This window comes from the organism of the source record quoted next, unplaced genomic scaffold, assembly GCF_019419815.1.
Source record: "Pyrus x bretschneideri cultivar Hongxiangsu unplaced genomic scaffold, Pyrus_bretschneideri_v1 Contig28, whole genome shotgun sequence".
In the NCBI taxonomy this organism is placed as follows: domain Eukaryota; kingdom Viridiplantae; phylum Streptophyta; class Magnoliopsida; order Rosales; family Rosaceae; genus Pyrus; species Pyrus x bretschneideri.
Genome location: NW_025999590.1, coordinates 1,283,939 through 1,305,393, shown reverse-complemented (window position 1 = coordinate 1,305,393; position 21,455 = coordinate 1,283,939). Strand labels below are relative to the sequence as shown.

At 37.7% G+C, this 21,455-nt stretch overlaps 3 protein-coding genes across 7 annotated transcripts; 2 read left to right on the top strand and 1 right to left on the bottom strand.

The window, feature by feature from the left end:
* The first annotated feature begins 7,847 nt into the window (after positions 1–7,847).
* Positions 7,848–12,452, top strand: LOC103927514 (serine/threonine-protein kinase tricornered). Its single transcript, XM_009336446.3, has 12 exons — positions 7,848–8,101; positions 8,905–9,079; positions 9,220–9,303; positions 9,410–9,651; positions 9,771–10,014; positions 10,121–10,200; positions 10,283–10,367; positions 10,491–10,622; positions 10,722–10,835; positions 11,050–11,091; positions 11,700–11,784; positions 11,910–12,452. Exons 1-12 carry the CDS (start codon positions 7,968–7,970, stop codon positions 11,999–12,001), a joined length of 1,509 nt encoding a protein of 502 aa, XP_009334721.1. The 5' UTR covers positions 7,848–7,967; the 3' UTR covers positions 12,002–12,452.
* Positions 12,453–15,991: 3,539 nt separating this feature from the next.
* On the top strand, positions 15,992–19,505 carry LOC103927513 (protein phosphatase 2C 50-like). Of its 5 annotated transcripts, none has more exons than XM_018642625.2 (5): positions 15,992–16,147; positions 16,871–17,929; positions 18,047–18,364; positions 18,481–18,586; positions 18,826–19,505. In XM_018642625.2, the coding sequence occupies exons 2-5, from the start codon at positions 17,033–17,035 to the stop codon at positions 19,161–19,163; spliced, it is 1,659 nt and encodes a 552-aa protein (XP_018498141.1). In that variant the 5' UTR covers positions 15,992–16,147; positions 16,871–17,032; the 3' UTR covers positions 19,164–19,505. The 5 variants fall into 5 exon arrangements, with proteins under 5 accessions (XP_018498141.1, XP_009334720.1, XP_009334718.1 ...); XM_009336445.3 differs by having other exon boundaries at positions 16,003–16,147; positions 16,665–17,929; XM_009336443.3 differs by having other exon boundaries at positions 16,006–16,147; positions 16,643–17,929.
* A 562-nt stretch (positions 19,506–20,067) lies between these two features.
* On the bottom strand, positions 20,068–20,706 carry LOC103927535 (metal tolerance protein C4-like). The gene has a single exon (XM_009336472.2). The coding sequence runs from the start codon at positions 20,704–20,706 to the stop codon at positions 20,068–20,070; it is 639 nt and encodes a 212-aa protein (XP_009334747.2).
* Positions 20,707–21,455: the final 749 nt, after the last annotated feature.

Below are 21,455 nucleotides of genomic sequence, written 5' to 3'. Positions count from 1 at the left end.
CATGACGTTTGACCAAATTTTACCAAAAAAGACAAAAAAAGGTTAAAAAGCAGTTGATTCTCTGATTGTAGACCTGTCCGCAGGAGATCGTATCCCACAGTAATTACAATACGAGGTCCAGGGTGTTTAAGCAGGAGCCACTACGTCACCGATCTGGGCAGTCAACATATCCACATCCCACTATATGCGAGTGCACACCCGCCCCAATCACAGCCAACTAGTTGGGCCGTCACTGCACTTTGTGAGAGTTTTATTTTATTTTTTTTATTTTCCGAAATGATGACAAAGATAATATGTCATATTTCTAAATTATAATAAAATTATAAATGCCATCAGAATGGACTTTTGTTTTCCTTTTTCTACATAATTTGTTCATGTTGATATCGGAGTATGGCCTCAATCGTGAATGTATGCTCGTTTGTGAGCCTAACCAAGAGTGCAAGCTCATTCGCGCGCTAAGACGGATGTATAAGCTATCTAGAGGGCCTAGGCGGGAGTGTACATTGCCAAAACGTTCAATTCGTGAGTGGTCGAAGGGTTGTTTGCATGGATGTTGTTGGAGAGGTTCGTCGTCTGCCCTTATCTTGCTTCGGGACACGCTGCATCTCGATACGTTGCAAGAGTTGATTCACCGAGGTCTTTTGCTGAGCGAGGGCGCTCGTCAATTCTACAACTTGTTGGGATAAGTGTTGTTCGCCATGTGGGATGGAAGAGCTTCGACGGTATACATCTCCTTGAATGATGGAAGTGTAATGGACTCTGGGCATGAGATTTAACCTGGGATATGTCAAATCTGCATAAAAACGAGTGAAAATACCCCCGGTTCAATCATCGGTTCAGAAATCTGAAACCGAGACTGTTGAACTGGTCTTGGACCGATTTGGGCAGCTAGGTGGGCCACAATAGTGGGTGGACCGCCGGCACGGGCTAGATCGCATATGCGAACGGGGCTATCGGGGAGTGTGGGCGCTGGGCATTTCTTCATCTCAGTGCGGCTTAGGCTTGCGCAACATCCTAGGCCTGCAGGTCTTATGTCACGCCCCAGCCCGAAAATATTTATTTTCAGGAAATAGTTCCAATGATAGGCCCAATTCAATTTACCGGTTTGATTTATTAAACGTTCACACAATTTATAACTAGAATTTATATATACAAAATATAAGATTTCCTTTTATAATAAAATTCCAAACTCCTTACTTAGTTCAATTTCTCAATCAAAGCTTTGTCTCGTTTATTTAATCTCACTTATTGTATGGCTGCATCTAACGTCTTGTTAAGACTACCTACGTACCCTAAACAGGGATCAAGTCATTTGTAGTTCACATTTCCAAAAATTCAAATCAAAACCAAATATATTCATTTAATCCAACATATACCATAATCGTATTAATATTCAAACCACAGCAGTTAGGTCTCAAAAGCATAATTAGAATAACAAAATTCGCATAAAAATACAGTGTCAACTCCCTGACCGTGCGTCGCCGCATCCGCCGCCCCAACTCACCGAAAAATTCAATTATTTCTAAAAATTATCAAAAATTACAAAAATGAATATCTAAAAGAGTAGATCAAAATTTATACCTGCGACCAAGTCCAATTTGACCTGGAAAGGCTTCAATTTGCCTCGAACCCGCCGGAAACCCTATAAATGAGTGGTCCCAAAACGTCACCTCTAGTGCTCCGCCGCCCCTTCCATTGTTTGGGGCTTTGTTCCAGATCTCAAGGGGAGTTTAATGGTGGTATTAATTAGATGAAATCCTTTCAAACTTGATGGATCTCGAGCAAAACCTGCGCCCACCCACCGGTGAGGTTTTCCCAAGTTCTAAGGCCAATCCCCATATTTTTGGGATGTAATAGGAAAAGGGAACGATTGGGTTCAAAGTAATGATAATTTGGCACCCTTCCTATTGTCAAAGGTGGCAGGAATCAAAAGATTCAACCGGGTTGGGGTCGTGGGTATAACCGGGTCTAAGGGTTCCCTCATTCTCCCTTCTCTCATTTCCTTTCTTTTCTATCTCCCCCCATTGGGCGTACCCTCTTGATTCCTTAATTTTTCTCTCCTTTCTATTCTTTTCTTTTTATCACAACCGTCCATCATTTATTTTTCCTTTCATCATAGCCACCCACATGGCACAACTCATTGCTTCAGATTTTCTGGAGCCTTCTAAATGGAAATAAAATTACCAAAATATCTCTGACTTTAAATGTTAATAACTTTTTCGTTATAACTCTGTTTCACGAACGGTTTGCGCCTATGCGTTCGTGAGTTCAAGCCATATTCAAAATATAAATTGTGACCTAAAAAGGTCTACGGATTTTAAATAGTTAATTTCCAAACTTTAAACCTCGTAAGCAGTTTAATTTAAAATTGAACTCAAATAAATTAATATAATTTCCCCAAAAATAATATAAACTCTCAATACCATAACTACGCACATTATAATAATTCCCGTAACGAAACTTTACGATTTTCCCCATTCTATCTTTGGGACCGTACATCAATTTAATTTCGATTTTCTTCACATATTCACAATTATGAATATAAAATTCATATATTTAAATTTTCAGGGTATTACATCTTAGGTTGGTTGTGTTGCAGCAGCTTGCTAGGGCACTATCCCGTGAGCTTGTTGCTCTGCAACTGCTGCTCTGTGGGCTGCAACTGTTGTTGCTTCATGGCCTAACTGCCATGGAGTTGTCCCACTCTCCACTGCCACAGTAGTTGTCATGGCTGCCATGATGGTGGTACTCCGTGGTGGCAAGGTTACTCCTTTTGCTATGGTGAGTCTCGTGGATCGTCGTGGTGGGGCTACACCGCAATTTCCATCCTTTGATCAGATCTTTAAACGTAGGAATTTTTGTTCGTCGTGGTTTTCGAATTTCCCGCCATTGTATTTTTCTCATACGTCTATTCAAAGAATTAAACAATTATAGGAATAAAGAACGTATGAACAAGAAATGAGAAACTTTGAATGCGAGAGTTTTCTTCGAGCATGTGAATCAAACTCTTAATGAAAACACTAATTTGTGGATGCAAATTTGACACACCCCGACCTAAATCAAGATGTGATGGCCGTCACGTGAAGGTGACGTAACCATGTGCACAGTGCGGAAGCTAAAAATAATAGTAGAAGTATGAATAACTAAAAACCAAGTTATACACAAAGTAGATAACATACATGTGCAAGCATAAGTGTGATAAAAAAAAATATTCAGAGCACAAAAGACCTAGTGCAGTCTAGAAGAATAAACACTAACGAAACACACTTAGAGGTGGCCCTACACTGGTGATAATCTGTCAGATATGCCGAGAATCCCTCGAGAACCACCAAAAGAGAAATCCAAACTAGAACCTGGAGGGACGCAAAACAGAAAGTGTGAGTGGGCAAAAACAAAGCTTTTCAAAATCATTTCAATATCAAAAGTTCTAAACCTCACCGTAAAACTTGTATAATTTTCCCAGAAAAATAGAATATGTGCACATATAGGAAACATGCTCAGAAATATGCCATGTTAATGCCTCTACAGAAAATGTAAGTACTCAGGTAATGTCAATCAATATCATGTAATCTGTCAGCCGGAGTCACCTAACGTGACCGGTACGGCTGAATCTAGAGCTCAAATCTCCAACTCACTAACTATAACTGCACACAAGTCGGAACCACCTAAAGTGGTATGTACGATAGGACTGAGTGTAAATAAATATGCTCAAATGTTATGATCACGTGAAGACTAGGCGAATAATTGCCGGTCATCTACGAGTCGGAACCACCTAAAGTGGTCTGTACGACAGGACTATGCACTTAACTTGGATCTAAGATGAGCGTGTGATGCGGGAAGTGAACATCACGTGAAGGACTGTGCCCTACTCTGGGCGGGATCACTAACACCGGAGGTGCAGGTTATGAGCTCTCTATGTATCTCATATCACTACTAATCACAAACATAAAACCATAGCTTACCTGACACTTACTTGTGCGTCCGCAACACCAAATATACATATATGCAACTACTAATGCATCATTAAATAGGCAAACACAATGCATGGCAATTAAAACATATAAACGTTTCATTTCATTTTCTGGGAAAATCACAAGTATATAGGTATATACGGAAAACCAAAAGCTCACTCACTGGTATGTAGAAGGGTCATTACCCCCTTGCCTCGAGTGACTGTGCTTGTTCTCGGGATAAGTCTCACCTATATGTGAAACAACTATAAAAAAGTTAATTTAAAGCACATAACCCAAACTAGGTAATAACTTATCATACAATGCTCAAATGGGGTGTATGAATACACCAACGTGATCTACTCAACCTCACAAACATCCCCATATTTTTAAAATAATTTTCCGACGTCGCACGCGCCCTCATGCGCCGTTCAAGGCACGGCCACACGTGCCTGGCACATTGAAGGCATCAATTAACGCCGTCAGGAATATTTCGTTAAATATAATAGATTCCGTTAAAGTTAACCTAACGCTATTAGGAATATTTCGTCCAAACTGACGGAATATTCCGTCGTCTTCTCTGGCCAACCTCTGGCGCCGTCACCGTCGCCGTCGTCGTCGTCGGAAAACTGAAAAAACTTCTAAACTTCATTTCTCACTCCTTTTTCACCCAAATTTCATGAATTTGGTACCAAAATGAAGCTTACAACTAGAGGAACAAAACCTTACCACTTTCAAGCACTAAAATCAACGGAATCTTGCCGAAAAAACTTCCCCAAATCCGGCCAACCCTGCAACTCACTATCCCGATGTCCAAAACCTTCAAACGAACCACCCCGAGCTTCTTAAGGACCTCACCAAGCTTCCTACAACCCTGAAATTCCCAAAAACACACGATTTTACTTGTGCATGAACAGTGACCAAATCGGGGATCTCGAGTTCGACGTGAAAACAAAGGTTTCCTTACCTGAAATGGGTATGGTTGAACTCGTATGAAGCTCACGAACACAAATGTATGATTTTCTTCCTCGATCTACAACGTTTTCGAGTGTTTTGGTCTTGTCCGTACATATATGATGAAAAAGAGAGAGAGAGAGAGAGAGAGAGACAGGGATACGGGATAGGGAAAGGATGAGAATGAGTGTAGGTGTGTGTGTGTCTGGTCCAAAAGCAGCCAACCGACTTCCAAAAATGACCACACAACGAAACAAAAACACTAGGGGCAAAACCGTCATTTTACCCCTACAGTACTAAAAATCCAGGACGGGCTGTCACAAAATTTTTACCGTCTTCTCATTTGACGAAAATATATCTGCAAAATAATAACACCTAATATTATGGCCAAAGGTCTCACGTGCCCACGATGAATATGAGGCATTTGGCCGAAAATTCTCTGATGCCAAAATTAGAATTTTGAAAAGAAAGTGTTTAGGATTTGTCAGTAGCAAATGACTTAGCATTTTAGTGGAATAAGATGGGTATTTATAGGAGAGTGGCCGGCCCTTAGAGTATCCCAATGAGGGGCTCTATATGAGGTTAGAAAAGTGGTGGATATAGCCCAATTTAGAGCTTCGAAGAATCTTTGGGGCTCTAAAAAGAATCTCTCCCAATAAGGGGCTATATATCTTTTGGGCTCTATATGAGACTATATATTTTATTATGTAGTAATTTGATTACGTGGTTAATTTATTATTGTCTTAACTTCTCTAAACTTGATTTTTGGACTTATTATCTTAAATTTTAATTTATGAACTTTTTAACCTAGAAATATTCAAATTTTGACAAAGTTAGATTTCATCACTTATGCACCATTGTAGGTTCTCTTATCTTAATCTCATCCATTTATTTGTTTCTATGAAATCAAACAAGATAAAATTTCGTTTCATAACAATCATTGGTATTGCTTTTCTTATCTCAATCTCATCTATTGGTTTGTTTCTATGAAATTAGACAAGATAAGATTTCATTTCATAACAACTATTGGTTTATTTCGTTGATTGACACATTCTCCGAAATCAAACAAGATTTTCATTTCATAACGATCATTGGATTGGATTATCTTATCACAATTTAGTTATGTTATTTGTTTATATTTTCGGTTTAGGTCTCCATACTACCAATGTTAAATTTCATCAATCTCTTTTATTATGAATTTTTCATTCTAGAAAATTAAACATGAAGCACAACATTTTTTTTCTAATAAAAAACACAAAAAATAGTCATTGTTTGTATATGTTTTCTTAATCAAACAAACAGTTGAAAATAAACTCTTAAAATCATGTTTTGGAATTAAAAATGAGGATCACCCATTTCTAAACAAAAACAAAAAACAAAAAACAAAAACCAAGAATGGGCCCTTAATTTGGTGTGGTCCCCCTACTTTTTGGGGCTAGATGTAGCCTAACTTCTTGCTACCCAAGAATTGAAGTTGCTAGCCCTTGTGGTAGATGTAGCCTAATTTTCCGGCCAATTGGGGATGACATTTTTCATTAGAGCTACAAATATGGTAGCCTCAAGGAAGATAAAGTCTCATTGGGGATGCTCTTAGGGTGAGGAGTGGTTGGCTATTTATGGTGTATTTGGGTGAATAATTGCAAGATATTATGTGAAATAATATTTTGCAATTAACATGGTAATTATTTCTAATTTAAATAGGAAGTTTTGGGAGTTACATTTTGAATAAAATCAATAAGGGATTATTGAGGAGTGATGAGAGGAATTTGAATAAATTCCATATTGATCACATTTGACTCTCTTTGATTGAACATTTATTGTCCGTTGTATGCGCGTGAGAATTCCGGTGTGCCTCGAGGGTAATCTTGTTATTCTTGTCCAAAAATCCATGTGTCACCTTCACAATTTTTGGGATTATTTTTGGCTCTACATAGATAGTTCAAACCATTGAAATACTTAAAAAGTGGCCTCCACAAAAATGTGTGTCAGAATTTGTGTAAACAGATGGTGGCTTTGATCGGCCCATGTACTTATTTTATATTTATTTGAATACAAATATAAATAACAATAAATTTAGATCTTAACAGGAGCATCCTTACATCTTATTTGTTCATTCGTGCGATCATAAATTATTATAAATTTTTTTATTTAAAATTAAACACAAATAATACATAATAAAAACTAACTTCACACTATAGAATAAACGGATAGAACGCTAGGATCCTCACAAAGAAAATCCGTAAAGAATCCTCTTCCTATAACGATAATCCGTAATAACGAAAATAACTTGCTTGCCTTTTGGGTATTAAAATCGTTAAAGCATCATTAAGGTATCGTTTGGTATGCAGACGGGACGGGACGGAACGGAATGAGACTGAACAGGAGGGAACGGAACAGAGTGGGAACAAAGATGCCCTCGGATGGAAACAAGGAGGAAGAAGAAGGAGACAGAGAGGTTATAATTTTGTGTTCCACGGATGTGGAACTAGTCGTTCCAGGGGGGTGAGGTGGAATGAAAATTCATCCAAAACTCGTCTCGTGGAACAGCTCGTTCCATCCGTTTTAGGCGCACCAAACGTGGGACGGAACGCCTTGTCCCACTCTGTTCCGTCCCGTCCCACGTACCAAATGGTACCTAAAATGACAACTGCATTGCTCCTCACCACAACGTGGAGCGTGTCACACTACCACTCTCAAGCGCGTGACTCAGCAACTCATCCTGCAGCAGCAATCTGAAAGTTATTTATAAAGAAATGGTCGAGCTCCGTTCCACTGCCTCGAAACTCCGTGGGCTCACAACCACCAGTCAATCGCGATCCGACACGTCATCCCGAGTCGGAGCCAAAGTCAGACCAGTACACGTGGCGTGTGAATAGCGGCTGAGGAGTAAAAATGAGAGAGGTAATTATTTTGGGAGGTCCTCTTTCATCATCGACTTGTCGTCGCAATAAAAACGAAGCTCCCTCGGAGGAGTGAGAGAGAGTCTGTAGAGAGAGAAAATACTGTTACTCTGTGTATCTATAGAGAGAGAGGCTACCGTGAGAGTGAAGAGAGAGAGAAAGAATGGAGGATCTGGAGGAGCAGGAGGAGGAGGTGCTGGGTTCGAGCTTGACGATGGAGAAGGTGGCGGCGGCGAAGCAGTTCATAGAGAACCACTACAGAGCTCAGATGAAGAACATTCAGGAGCGGAAAGAGAGGTAATCTGCAATCTGCAGCTTCAATTGCTTCTGGATTTTCTTAGTTAGGCTCTGTTTGGATTGCTGAATAATGTAGTTTGGGGTAGTAATTTCGAGCTCTAAATCGTGAAACTGTTCGGTGTTTGAATTGGGTGTTGGCATTTCATGAATCGGTTTCGATTTCTTCTGTTTGGTTGCTGAGAAAATGTGGGAATAGCGAAATATGTGTTGGTATCGTGGTTTTGTTAGTTGAAAATATGATTCTGTAATGTTTTGGGTTGAGGAAGTGTGGGAGTGAGTAAAGAAATCAGATTTTTTTTTTTAAAGATGGAAGCAAGTAGTCATGGGGCAAATGAGGGTCTAGTAGGGTAGCTATTCCGTTGGGATAAGAATTGGGCTTTGCGGAATCTGATCCGTGTGGGTTCGGATCTTGTTATCGGTGTTTAATTGGTAATCTTAGATTGTCCTTGTTTGATTTAGGCTGTATAGCAATTAGACTACTACCCTTAGTCTGGATCAGTAATACTCAGATGTTTGATAGAATCCAATCTAGCAAGGGCAGTTCGTCTCTCCCGAAGTCTCCCAAATGCCAAGGGGCCGCCTAAAATTTGAGGTTAATGATAGGGTTATTACATTTGCTTTTCATAGAGTTTCACACCAAAGTTCTAGAAGTAAGGTAATTGAAAATAAGAAACTTCTCCTCTCTCACATACTCTGACTTAAGATGATCAAGGGTGTTCTGGTGCAAATCGTTAAGGCCACTGCCAAATGCTTTAGTTCAAAGATGCAGTGAGTTACCGACATGATATTTATTTCTGTTGCAGACGATGGGTGTTGGAAAGGAAATTAGCTTCGTCAGATGTGCCAAAGGAGGTACAAGTCAACCTGATTAAAGACTTGGAGCGAAAAGAGACAGAATTTATGCGACTTAAAAGGCACAAGATATGTGTTGATGATTTTGAGCCTTTGACCATCATTGGTAGGGGGGCCTTTGGTGAGGTCTGAATTAACATAGTATTCTAACGAACGTGTTAAACTTTTCATTGACCATTGGACTTTTCGTTAGCTTGAAGTTATTTATGCTTTAGATGTGGTTGCTAATTGCAGTATACCTTTCCTAATTCACTCTCAAACTACAGGTCCGATTGTGTCGGGAGAAAAAATCTGGCAATATCTACGCCATGAAAAAGTTGAAGAAATCTGAAATGCTGAAGAGAGGACAGGTAATATCACATATGCGACTTTGTTCCAAACCCACCACTGGAACTCATTCCTAGATTTTCATCATTGAAACATTGCTGTTGATATATTTTTCGTTTTGCCTTATAGGTGGAACATGTTAGAGCTGAAAGAAACTTGCTGGCAGAAGTTGCCAGTCATTGCATAGTTAAACTTTACTACTCCTTCCAGGACGATGAGTACTTATATTTAATAATGGAATATCTGCCTGGGGGTGACATGATGACTCTGCTGATTAGGGAAGACACCTTGACTGAAAGTGTGGCTAAATTTTACATTGCACAGAGCGTACTGGCCATAGAATCTATTCAGAAACACAACTACATACACAGGTTGAAGAATTCTACTAATATCATGTTATTAAATTTTTGTTCTGTTACCAGAATACTTGTTAGGTGATGAATTAAGTATGCAATCTTGTCTCACCACTTCATTTTCACTGCCTCTGCAGAGACATTAAGCCAGACAACCTGCTTCTGGATAAAAATGGTCACATGAAACTCTCGGATTTTGGCCTCTGTAAGCCTCTTGATTGTACAACTTTACCTTCACTGCATGAAAATAGAACTATGGATGATGAAAATATGACAGAACCAATGGATATCGACACACGCGTTCCTGATGCGGATAATCGGAGTAGTTGGAAAAGCCCTGCCGAACAGCTGCAACATTGGCAGATGAACAGGAGGAAGTTGGTATGGTAGCATCTTTACAGACTGGTTTTTGCAGTATATCTTTAGCCTTAACCCTTAGACACTTTCCCCTCACTCTATTGTTTTTTGTTTCTTCGTTTTCTGAAAGGCATTTTCAACTGTGGGGACACCGGACTATATTGCACCTGAAGTGTTATTGAAGAAAGGATATGGAATGGAATGCGACTGGTAAGTTTATACTGCTAATTTATTTTTATTCTCTCTCGTGTTCTCTCATCTTTGTGTTTATGATATGTATTGTTTGGTTTAGGTGGTCATTGGGAGCAATAATGTATGAAATGCTTGTTGGTTACCCTCCATTTTATTCAGATGATCCAATAACTACATGCAGAAAGGTAAAATGCTGAACGCTTATCTAAATCTAAGTGCAAAGTTTTTGTGGTGAGTCATAGGTTTGAACTAAGGTCACTTCAGCTTCACATACAAAATTACTCACTGTATTTGTCAATTTACGTCAGATTGTTCATTGGAAAAACCACTTAAAATTTCCAGAAGATGCAAGGTTGACAGCTGAGGCTAAGGATCTTATTTGCAGGTTGCTGTGTGATGTTGAACATAGGCTAGGTACTGGAGGGGCACATCAAATCAAAGTAAAGCTCTCCTATTTGAATAAATTGTTGTCTTTATCCTCTAATCGGATTTTTTTCTTTCTTTCTTAAATTTCTAAAAACTATGTTGTATTGTATCAGTCTCATCCTTGGTTCAAGGATGTTGTGTGGGACAAACTCTATGAAACGGACGCAGCATTCAAACCAGAAGTGAATGGGGAGCTTGATACCCAAAACTTTATGAAGTTTGATGAGGTATTTTACACGATCATCCTTGTATTTCTTGTATCATTGTTTATCATCTTCTGCACCAACATCTACTAATATCAGTGCTATAATTAACAGTTCCATTTATCTATACCTTTTAGCTTCTGTACTCTTTCATTCATGTGATATCTGGAAGCTTCATTACATCACTGCCAAACCTATTGAAATACTGACTTCCGTACATCTTTGCATTTGTGCTTAGTTGGACCCGCCAGCGTCAGCAAGAACTGGATCTTCACGAAAGGTGTGTAACTGTAGATGCTGTCTATATGCTGATGATATGCAATACATATTTTATAAGACATGATATATAATACTTTGCATAATCAATTGGCATTAAGCTCATCTTTTCCTTGAAGAGAAAACCCAAGCTCAATACTGGGTTCCCTTTGTTAAAAAGGCGCCAGAGCCAAGAGAACTGCCATAGGAAAAAGAAAAGATCATAGCGTAGACCTTTTCATCTTTGTTTGTCTTCAAGATGACGTAATGCCAAATTACAATTGTTGACTTTAGCCGGCCACCATGAAATCTGCATTAGTGCCGTTTGATGCCAATAATTCTGTTTTTAATTTTCTGAAAAGCGAATTTTCTTGTAAAAAATCAATCTCAATTGGCTTTTGCTTGTATCTCAACTTGTGTAACATTATTTTCGGAACTCAGAAGCAATCTGCATTATTAGGCAATGCCTCATTGCCCTTTTGTTATCAATAGAGTTCTCGTGTCTATTCTCTAGAGGATCCACAAAAATCTGCAATAGCCTGTTCATACGAACTTGTACCACATGTTTAAGTAATTTATGATTTAGTATGAATGTACAATTTGTATTCCTTATCACCTTATACTTTCATGCAGTTGCAAATGACTCCCAAAGATTTAAGCTTTGTTGGCTATACATACAAGAACTTTGATGCTGTGAAAGGGCTTCGCCAAGCTCTTGGTACGCAATGTTACTCTAATGTTGACTCTCGTTTCCAGAATCGTGTAACTTTACTGGAATTACCTGATGTTATTCTGTTTTGAACCTAAGCGGATTAAAGCTTATATATTCGCTAATATATGCAGGTGATGCTAGGGTAGATTTTACTGCTGAACGGGCAGCCAAGGAAGCTGAGTTACAGATGCTTGCATCAGCCGGTGATCCCATGTTACCATAACACCAAATCCCGGGGGACAAAAGGTGACAAGATATATACTCATGTCCTTAATTCGGGTTCATATTCAAAGAAACTTGGCATATCTTTGAAATTGGCTGCCGCGTAGCTTGCAATATAAACATTTTAAGTGTACAGTAACTATTGAAGAACATCATAAAAGCTCGGAAAAAGAGGCGAGTGAGAGACTTCAGTAATTAGGCCTTGTGAATTAGAATTTTAGAATTAATGTAGCCTGAGAATTCTGGGAACCGGTTGTCCTGACTGCCCAGGTTGGCAGTATTGTGCAATGCCTTCTCTAGTGGCAGTTTCTGGTGATAGTATAAGTATTCATGGCCAAATTACCAAGAAACTCAGTAGCCATTTTACAAGTAACTTTTCTCTCTGTTGTGTTTGTGTAAGGCTTTTAAGGGATGGACTTGAAATTTGCTATGAAATGAAATATTTGTGTAAATATATTGCTTCAATTTTCATACCTCCATATTATATATCATACGCCTCTTACTCTGGCCAAAATGGAATTTTACAAATGTATGTATAAGGTTTTATTTTTTGGTTAAATATGTCAATTCCTTGAACTTTGAAGTCCTTACAAGTGGTGGGAGAGACTGTACTGCGGTGACGCGACAGATTTTCTCCGCTGGCGTGTCTTGGGGTATGTTTGGGTGAGAGACTTCCAAATTCTTAGAGATTTAGACGAAGTGAGGTAGAAAATTGGTCACAAAAAGTTACACATGAGGGATTAGAAATGCACCGCATGAGGAGTACAATGGAGTGTGAGAGGGATTTGCAGGACTCATCTAGTCGTTTCTAATTCCTCCTATCTAACTTTTTATGATTCATTTCTTCATCATTGTGCCTAAATCCCTCACTCAAATATACCCTTGAAGAATTTCGAGCCGTCTTTTCTCTCCTAGCTTTCATGTTCTGTTTTTATTTATTTGACCAATATTCTAAATGAACTTAAATTAGAGAAGAGGATTCAAACCAAGATGTTTTGTAAAAAGACATTGTGTAACTGTAAACCAACTTGGTTGCGCTTAAGTTTGCTATTTTCATTTTTCTATTTAAAATTGGAGATTTTCACACATAAAAATGAAAAGCCTTTTGTTGGCTTTTTAAAATTTTCTTCAAAATCGAACATGTTCTTCCAATTGTAGAAAAAAGATAAATCAGAACGAATTTTAAGTACCAAAAAATAAAGGGTAAAGTGAATAGTATCAAGATTGAATTTTTAATGTAAAAATATGATTTTTCATTAAAATAAACAGTACCCGGAGCGCAGCTTTTCGTTAAAGTTCTCAAAAAAGAAATAAATAAAAACAATTTGGGCTCAGCAGGCTATAACTCTCTCTGGCCCACTAAAATCTGAGACCCAATAGGAATTCACTAGACCAAGTCCACCAAGTGGGCCTTAATTTTAATCTCTGTAATTCGCGTCAGTCAGTGACGTCGTTTTATTACACAGGTCAGCAGGTATCCGGATTGGGACATCATCCCTCTAGGTTTCAGGATGTTTTTCTCAAGAAAAAATTAAAAATTGACACTAGACATTATTTTAATTTTCCATCTGTTTTCAGATCAATATTTATGGAGAAATCTTTTACAAACCGATATTTTTTTTGGGAATTGTTATTGGTACTCTAAAAATCTTATTTTACACTCTAAACTTTCTATATTTGGAAAGAAAAATACACTTCTAAGAAGTGTAGAATGAGATTTTTAGAGTGCCAATAATACTTCTTATTTTTTTAATCAACTTACATAAATTGGGATTTCCCGTTATTTTAACGTCTTATTTGAATATTAAGTCTCTCTATATGAGATTGAATGACCGTTAATTATTTAGCCAATTATTTGCTTGAGTCAACTAGATACAGCAAACTTTGAATAATTAAGCTCAAAATTGTCAGCCTACTCCCAACCTAATAATACAGTTAGCAAGTTGAAAGGAAATATAATGAAAATAAAAATTAAATCTAAGTTTGGATGGACGGTTTTACTTTTCATAAGACGTCAAAGTTTTTCACAATTTTGGATTAACCAAACACACGAAAGGAAGTGAGTTCTCACCTCGAACTCATTTCCTTAAGAACCAAGTGCAAATCTTAAAAGAGGTTCTAAGTTCGAATTTTCTTTGTCAGTAATTCACGCAATGTATTTTAAATTTGTATATAACCACTATGAATTTAGGCCTAAAATTTGGAGCACATTTTCTCAAGGTTGGTATTGAGATCATATCGCGATTTACTATGGCTACCGTAGGATAATTTGGTTTTCCTCTTCCTTTTTTGGTTTGTTTGTTAATCAACGATGTTGGAATTTAGAAAATGAGAAGCCTTTTCTTAAATGCATTGCGTAAATACTCTCAATTACTCAAACTACAAACCCCCTGCAATTCTCATATGCTTCTTTTTAGTGTTTTACAAAATAACTAACCCACCTTCCCTTTCACCTTTAAGCAAATTAGCATTGTTTCATAAGCAAGATTGGTCAAACCATTTTGATTTGTCAAAAAAGAATGAACGCCCCATTGACGGAGTATGTTGGTAAAACAAAATTTTAAACCAAGTGAGTGATTCATTTTATCAACCAATACAAATACTTACAATTTTAAGTCTTTATTTTTTTAAATTTATTATTATTAAAGGAGGGAGAAAAGTTCGAAACTATTATAGTAATTTAAAGAATGAAGAGTTTCAAACCGACGAATGAGTAGAAGCCCAACATCCTATTACAATTTTTATCTACACTTTATAAGATCTCTATGAGTATTAAACACTATTGATCTATCAAGATAAAAGAATAAAGGGTCATTTTAGTTCCGACCCTTAATCAGCTTAATTGGTAGATTGAAACCTTATTTGTTTAAATATTTTGATTGGGGTCCTTAGGATCATTTAAGAGATTTAACTCATACATTTATGCATTTAATGCCCCACAAATTATGAAATTTAAACAAATTCAAATAATATTTTTAAAATATAATAAATACTTAAAATAATGTATCCACATAATTATTATCATATTTTTGAAAAATAACCAGTGATATATTTTAAAATATAAAATGAATACATATAATTAACAAGGGTACATTTAGAAAAATTAAAAATGGGTACAAATAAAATAAAAAAAATGGGTACAAATACAAATAAAAGTTTAAAAAATATGGGCACAAAAAAAAAATATATATATATATATATATGGGTACAAATTAAAACTAAAAATAAGATTGGTACAAATTAAAAAAGGATTGCAAATTAAAAATGGGTACAAACTAAATGAATATATTTAGAAATAAAAAAATATTTTGTCATTGAAATAATTAATGGCGTTTATTAAAACCTAAGACCTTAATAAAAAATTGAAAAAGAATAAAGTTTTAATCAATGTAGTAGAAAAAAGAGAAATGACAACCTAATTTTTTCAAGAATATATTATGGTAAGTTAGTTGGAATTCATAACCATTGATGCTCATGAGATCCGCCAACATTAATGAAGGGATTTCTGCCCCTTGTAAAAACATATAAAACCATTGGAGGAAACAAAAAGAAATTTATAACAAAATTTTTTAATTAGGACAACACACGCAAACAAGATAAGACATACCAGAGAAAGATCCTCCCTCTTATTAACAAAAATTTACAGATTTATAAAAATAAAAAAAGTAAAAAAAATCCTTTGAAGCATTTTCCTTTTAGAGTTACTCAGTACTACGATTTGGTGATATTTTTTTTCACTTGTAAGTGAGAGATTTTAAGTTTAAATCTCGTAGATAGAGAATTCAATTCCAAATTAGATTGTCTATTGTGTGACTTAACCAAACTCTTATTCCTCTAGTATAAAATTTATCATTGTACTAAAAAAATAATAATGTAGGATTAGAGAATGAAAAGGGAAGGATCATGGGATGGGTGGAGATGCTTTAATATGCTCTTCAAGATTTGACATGTGTCACCTTTTTCTCACTCTTCAAATACACTTCCCTGTCTCTCTCTTCTCCTTTTTATCTCCATTATTTCTTATTATTTTTGCTTTTTCTGGTATATTTCTTTCTCCACTCCCTTTCTCGCGCTTGCAGGTCTCAACTCTCTCCAGCTACATTTATTAATATTAAAGCAGTCATCTTTGAGCTGGGTTTTTTAATTGGTAAGCTTCTCATATCTTGTTTTCTTGATTTCTTTGATCCTTTTCATGGATTTCAGCTGTTTAAATAAAGTATAGAGAGAGGGAGGGAAAGGAGGGAGGGAAGGAAAGACTACACAGTTGACATATTTGGTAGTGATTCTTCTTCTTTTACCTTCTTGCTTTTCCTGCTTAATAATTGTCATAATTATTTGTAGAGAGAGAGGGAGGGGAGAAGAGAGAGAGAGAGTTGAATTACAAGAGGCAGAGATAGGTTGCCTCAGATCCAGGGAAGTCTAAGTTAATATTGATGGGAAAAAGTTGCTTTCTTTGATAGGGTTGGGTTTTCCTGTGACTCTTGGGGCTTTGCCTTTGTTGGGTTTCTTTCTCATGACCTCCTTTTCTTTCCTTTTTCTTTCTTGTGCTTTGATAAGTGGTTGGTTCTAAATTTAATCTGATTTTTGTACTTTTTTTCTTTCTAATTTTACAGTTTTTTTCTTTTCATTTGTGCATTTAAAGCTTGTATCTTTCTGGGTTGTAGTTGATGAGAAGAGTGAAGAGAAGAAGTTGAAAAGGGCTCAAAACCTGTCAATTTAGTAATATTAAAGTTCAATTTCCAAAAATGGAAGTGTGGATCCATTGTTGTTGACCAGATCTGATTACCCATTTCATTTTCCACCACCCTTTTTAGCTCATCCATACATTCACATCTCCTGAATTTTGCACCGTCTTTTTGCCTTTATTCAGGTGCCCTCAGGCATGGAAAATGGCCCGTTAGAACCCACCGTTCACATTCCGAAATCATTCTCAATAGAGGGAGAAAGTCTTAGATTAATTGAGAAATGACAGGTTGTGTGATGTTGGAGGGATTGGAGGGTAACTTTTTGTACTGCCCAGATAAGGATTTTGATGGAGGATATGTCTCCGGCAGTCGCGTTGCCATTTAGAGTAGGTAACTCAGTCTGTGATAACCCAACCATAGCTGCCCATATCGATATCACAAGACTTAAGCTAATGAAAAACACGGCGGGGTTTGTATCTGGTTCTGTCACCATGGGTTCCAGTGAGACAGTTGCAGCTGGTGAAGAGGATTGTAATTGTAGTTGCTCAGGTAATGATAATTTCGGAGTAGTTTCTGCACTGAAAGAGGACAAGGGAGGAGGAGCTCCTTTGTTGGATATGATATCTCAAGACAAAAGCAATTGGGTTTCTTCTGCTGATTTGGTAGGCCGTGAGAGTGAGGACGATGATTCTTTATCATTGGAAGGCGATCAGGTTTTTGATAGCTTTTGTTCAGTCTCGGTGGCGAGTGAGTCAAGTAGCTTGTGTTTAGAGGACTTCCTCGTCTACGAGATTGGTCCTGATGCAGGCAGTCTGAGTTCTGTAGACACGGAGCAGAGCATTTGCTGTGTTGATGTTGTCGATAAGGCTACAGATTTAGGTGATTCAAATTTTGAGACAGAGATCACAAGTGACTCCCTTGCTGTGACGGGGAACCCTGAGGAAGACATTGGCGATGGGTCTGATCCAAAGCCATCTGCAGTTGTTGATCAATTACCTGTGGAAACGGGGGCCAAAGAAACAGTCAGCCGCAGTGTTTTTGAGGTAGACTATGTGCCACTTTGGGGGTTTACATCCGTGATTGGAAGAAGACCAGAGATGGAAGATGCACTTGCCGCTATACCACAATTTTTGAAGATTCCAATTCAAATGCTGATTGGTGACCGCATACTTGATGGCTTGAGCAAGTGTTTACACCAAACTGTGCATTTCTTTGGAGTCTATGATGGTCATGGAGGCTCTCAGGTATCATTTCCTAATCCTTACGTGTTCCGTGGGCAACTTTTTCCTTCTGCATAACATGCGCATAATGTCTTTCTACCTGTATTTTATTTTCATGGAATCGGCTTTAATTTTGTTTAGGTTGCAAACTATTGTCGTGATCGCGTTCATTTGGCTTTGGTTGAAGAGATAGAATCTGTTAAGGAAGGCCTAGTTCATGTAAGTATCAAAGACAATTGCCAAGTGCAATGGACAAATGCATTTACGAATTGTTTTCTTAAGGTTGATACTGAGATTGGAGGGAAGGCTGGTCTTGAGCCCATCGCCCCAGAAACTGTTGGTTCCACTGCTGTTGTTGCCCTTATTTGCTCGTCTCATATCATAGTAGCAAACTGTGGAGATTCGAGAGCAGTTCTGTGTCGTGGTAAAGAACCCATGGCGTTGTCAGTGGATCATAAAGTAAGACATTCGCTAACTGAAGTCTTGTATCGTATAGTTTATTACTGATTGTGGAAACTGATGTGCATGTGTTGTATTTTGTCGTAAATTACCGTGTATGGTAAAATCGGTTGTAGCCAAATCGGGAAGACGAATATGCAAGGATTGAAGCAGCTGGAGGCAAGGTCATACAATGGAATGGCCATCGTGTGTTTGGAGTTCTTGCTATGTCAAGGTCTATAGGTATGTGCTTCACCATGGTTTTTTATTTCTCAACTGGGTGCTATTCTCGTAGAAACCTTTGTAGTACTTCACCGAATGCTATATATACAATATATTTGATGCTAGGTCCAAATATGATGGTACATTTAGACGCACAAAGACGTTTCGGTGACCAAAGTACATAGAAAGCTATGTCCTACTCTAAAGCTTGAGCAGTTCAACAGTAAAGTTGAATTTCAACTTTTGTTTTGGGTTTGCAGGCGATAGATATTTAAAACCGTGGATCATTCCAGAACCAGAAGTGATGTTTATTCCCCGAACAAAAGATGACGAATGCCTAATTTTAGCCAGTGATGGTTTATGGGACGTTATGTCAAACGAAGAAGTGTGTGACCTTGCTCGGAGAAGAATACTCCTCTGGCACAAGAAGAATGGCGCAGATGGACTTCCGCAGGAAAGAGGCATAGGAATTGATCCTGCTGCCCAGGCAGCCGCGGAGTTTCTTTCAAACCGTGCCCTTCAAAAAGGAAGTAAGGACAACATTACTGTAATTGTGGTAGATTTGAAAGCTCAAAGGAAGTTTAAAAGCAAAACATGATCGGTTCCTTCATCTCCCATTTGATCTGTAGCTGTCTGTTATAAAAACTTTCGTATGATCTGATTTATCGTGTTGCCCGTTTGTTTTTCGCCCGGGCTTCATTGTTTGATCCGAACCGCACGCAGTCTGTGTGTACCGTAGAACATTTGCTGTACACTGTGCCGAGGTGTGGCTGTGTAAATCGCAGCTGCTTTGTAGAAGGAAGAAAATGGGAATGTGGTGGCGGTGTGATGCTTTTAAATTGTATTCATTATGCCTCCGAGTTAAAAGAAAAAGCTCAGTGAGGTATTTACTTTATCTGTTATTTCAATCTTAGTGCTTATAAAATTACTAAATTTGGAATTTGCTTGCCACTTGTAATGATCTTGCATGAACAAAAAAGGGATTTTCACGCTGCCGTTTTCTCCTTCTGTACTCATCTCATTGTTTTTATCGTCTTATTGTTGATTTTTCTTAAATTTACTCGCGAAGAATGAGGGCAGAGGAAAAGGATAATGCGAAAATCACCTCTTAAACAAAAATGTAAGTAGAAAGAACCGTAACATTGGTCTTGTTTGGTAGCTCGGAATGTACTAACTGTTTCTGTTGGATAAGATAAATAGTCACCGGATAGTATTGATGTTTGTTGCAGTATCAAACTAATGACCGTATTATTTATACTGTGTTTGGTACTGAACTAGATAAGAAAAAGGAAAAAAAAAAGGGAATTGTTATTGGCACTTCAAAATTCTCATTCTACACTCTAAACTTTCTATATTTAGAAAAAAAAATACACTTCCCATAAAAAATTTGACGAATCTTGGTTTGTTTGTTGAACTTTTCTCATATTTATACCTATTGAAAATTTGAAAACCACACAAATTTTCAAATAACAAAGAAAAATAGTAAATTCCATACATCAAATTCAAAATATTTTCCAATAAAGTGCATTTCCTGTTCTATTCACTGCAACCAATGAAGCCACAGCAATAGCAAGACCAGTTACAGCTGCGCCATCCTCCGTCAAGACTGAAACAGATGTGGGATCATGTCCGCGCCATATAAAGTCTGTCAACTTCATGCCCTCAGCAGCTGCACCTTTCTTGACAGCTTGTATGGCAACAAGAAGAGAAGCACCTTCAATAATAAATGAGGTACCAATCACAAGAGCTGCATACCGAATTTTTGGAGGAGGCTGTGAAGTCCACAAGTTTTGAATTCCATGAACAAATTCCATTGGTGCTTTTGCAAAAGAAGTTGTGATTCCTATAGCTTTCATCCTCCACAGCACCCACCAAAGAATAGTGTACCCTCCATGACCAATTCCCACAGACACTTTCACTTCTGCTTTAATTGACTTCGTATCACCAATGGGGTGCCAATCATGGTCATGAATTTGCAACACCAAATGATGCATAAGTTTGTGCATTCCACATCGCATAGGAGCATTCCAAACAGCATATGAGCAGCTACGAGAATTCCAGTTGTAATTATGTCTCTTAGACATTCCATCAAACAAGAGAATTAAGATTGAAGCAGTTGGTAGTGCTAATGTGCTATCCATCTGACCCCCAAATTCTCAATGCCCTTGATATGATCGAACTCCACATTTTTAAATTGGAAAAGCTCATCCGCAACTTGTGGTCCACTTGTAGCATATTGGTGAAAAGTAGCAGAGATACCTGGAAATTGACTTGCTAAAAGCTCAACAACAATTGTGCAGCTACAGGAATTCCAGATACAATTAGTGTTCTCGAAATTATAGAGGTCTCTCTGGTCGGATATTTCCATTTGGTCTTCACTCGCTCTCTCGGACATTTTCTCAAACAGTTCCAATGCATAACAATCTTTTTTTCACAAATTTTCCCGCAAGATACCAATTAACCCATCCACATTTATCAGTCAAGAAGTCTTCATATATGATCAGAATAACAACAGTATAATATGGCAAAATAAACTTCAAAATCCAACACCATTTGTCCTTCCAATTTGTAAAATTGAAAACCAAGGATGTCAATACCTCATGTCTATGCTTCGGGACTAGGATTCTCCCCCATCCTCTTTCCATCCCCTTCCGTCCCCTCTTTTCACATTTTCTTATTTTGTCTTTCTCTTGTTATAAAAAAAATTAATATAAGATGTTAATGTGACTTAACCGTGATCGTTCAATTAGGAGGGAAGGGAAGGGAAGGGACAAAAAAGGAGAGAAATCTTACTCCTATGCTTCGTGGTGTTCGTATGCGTTGAGGGAAGCATACAGAGGCGTATAATCTGTGAGTTGAAGCTCCTCTAATCTCCGTACTCCTTAAGGTT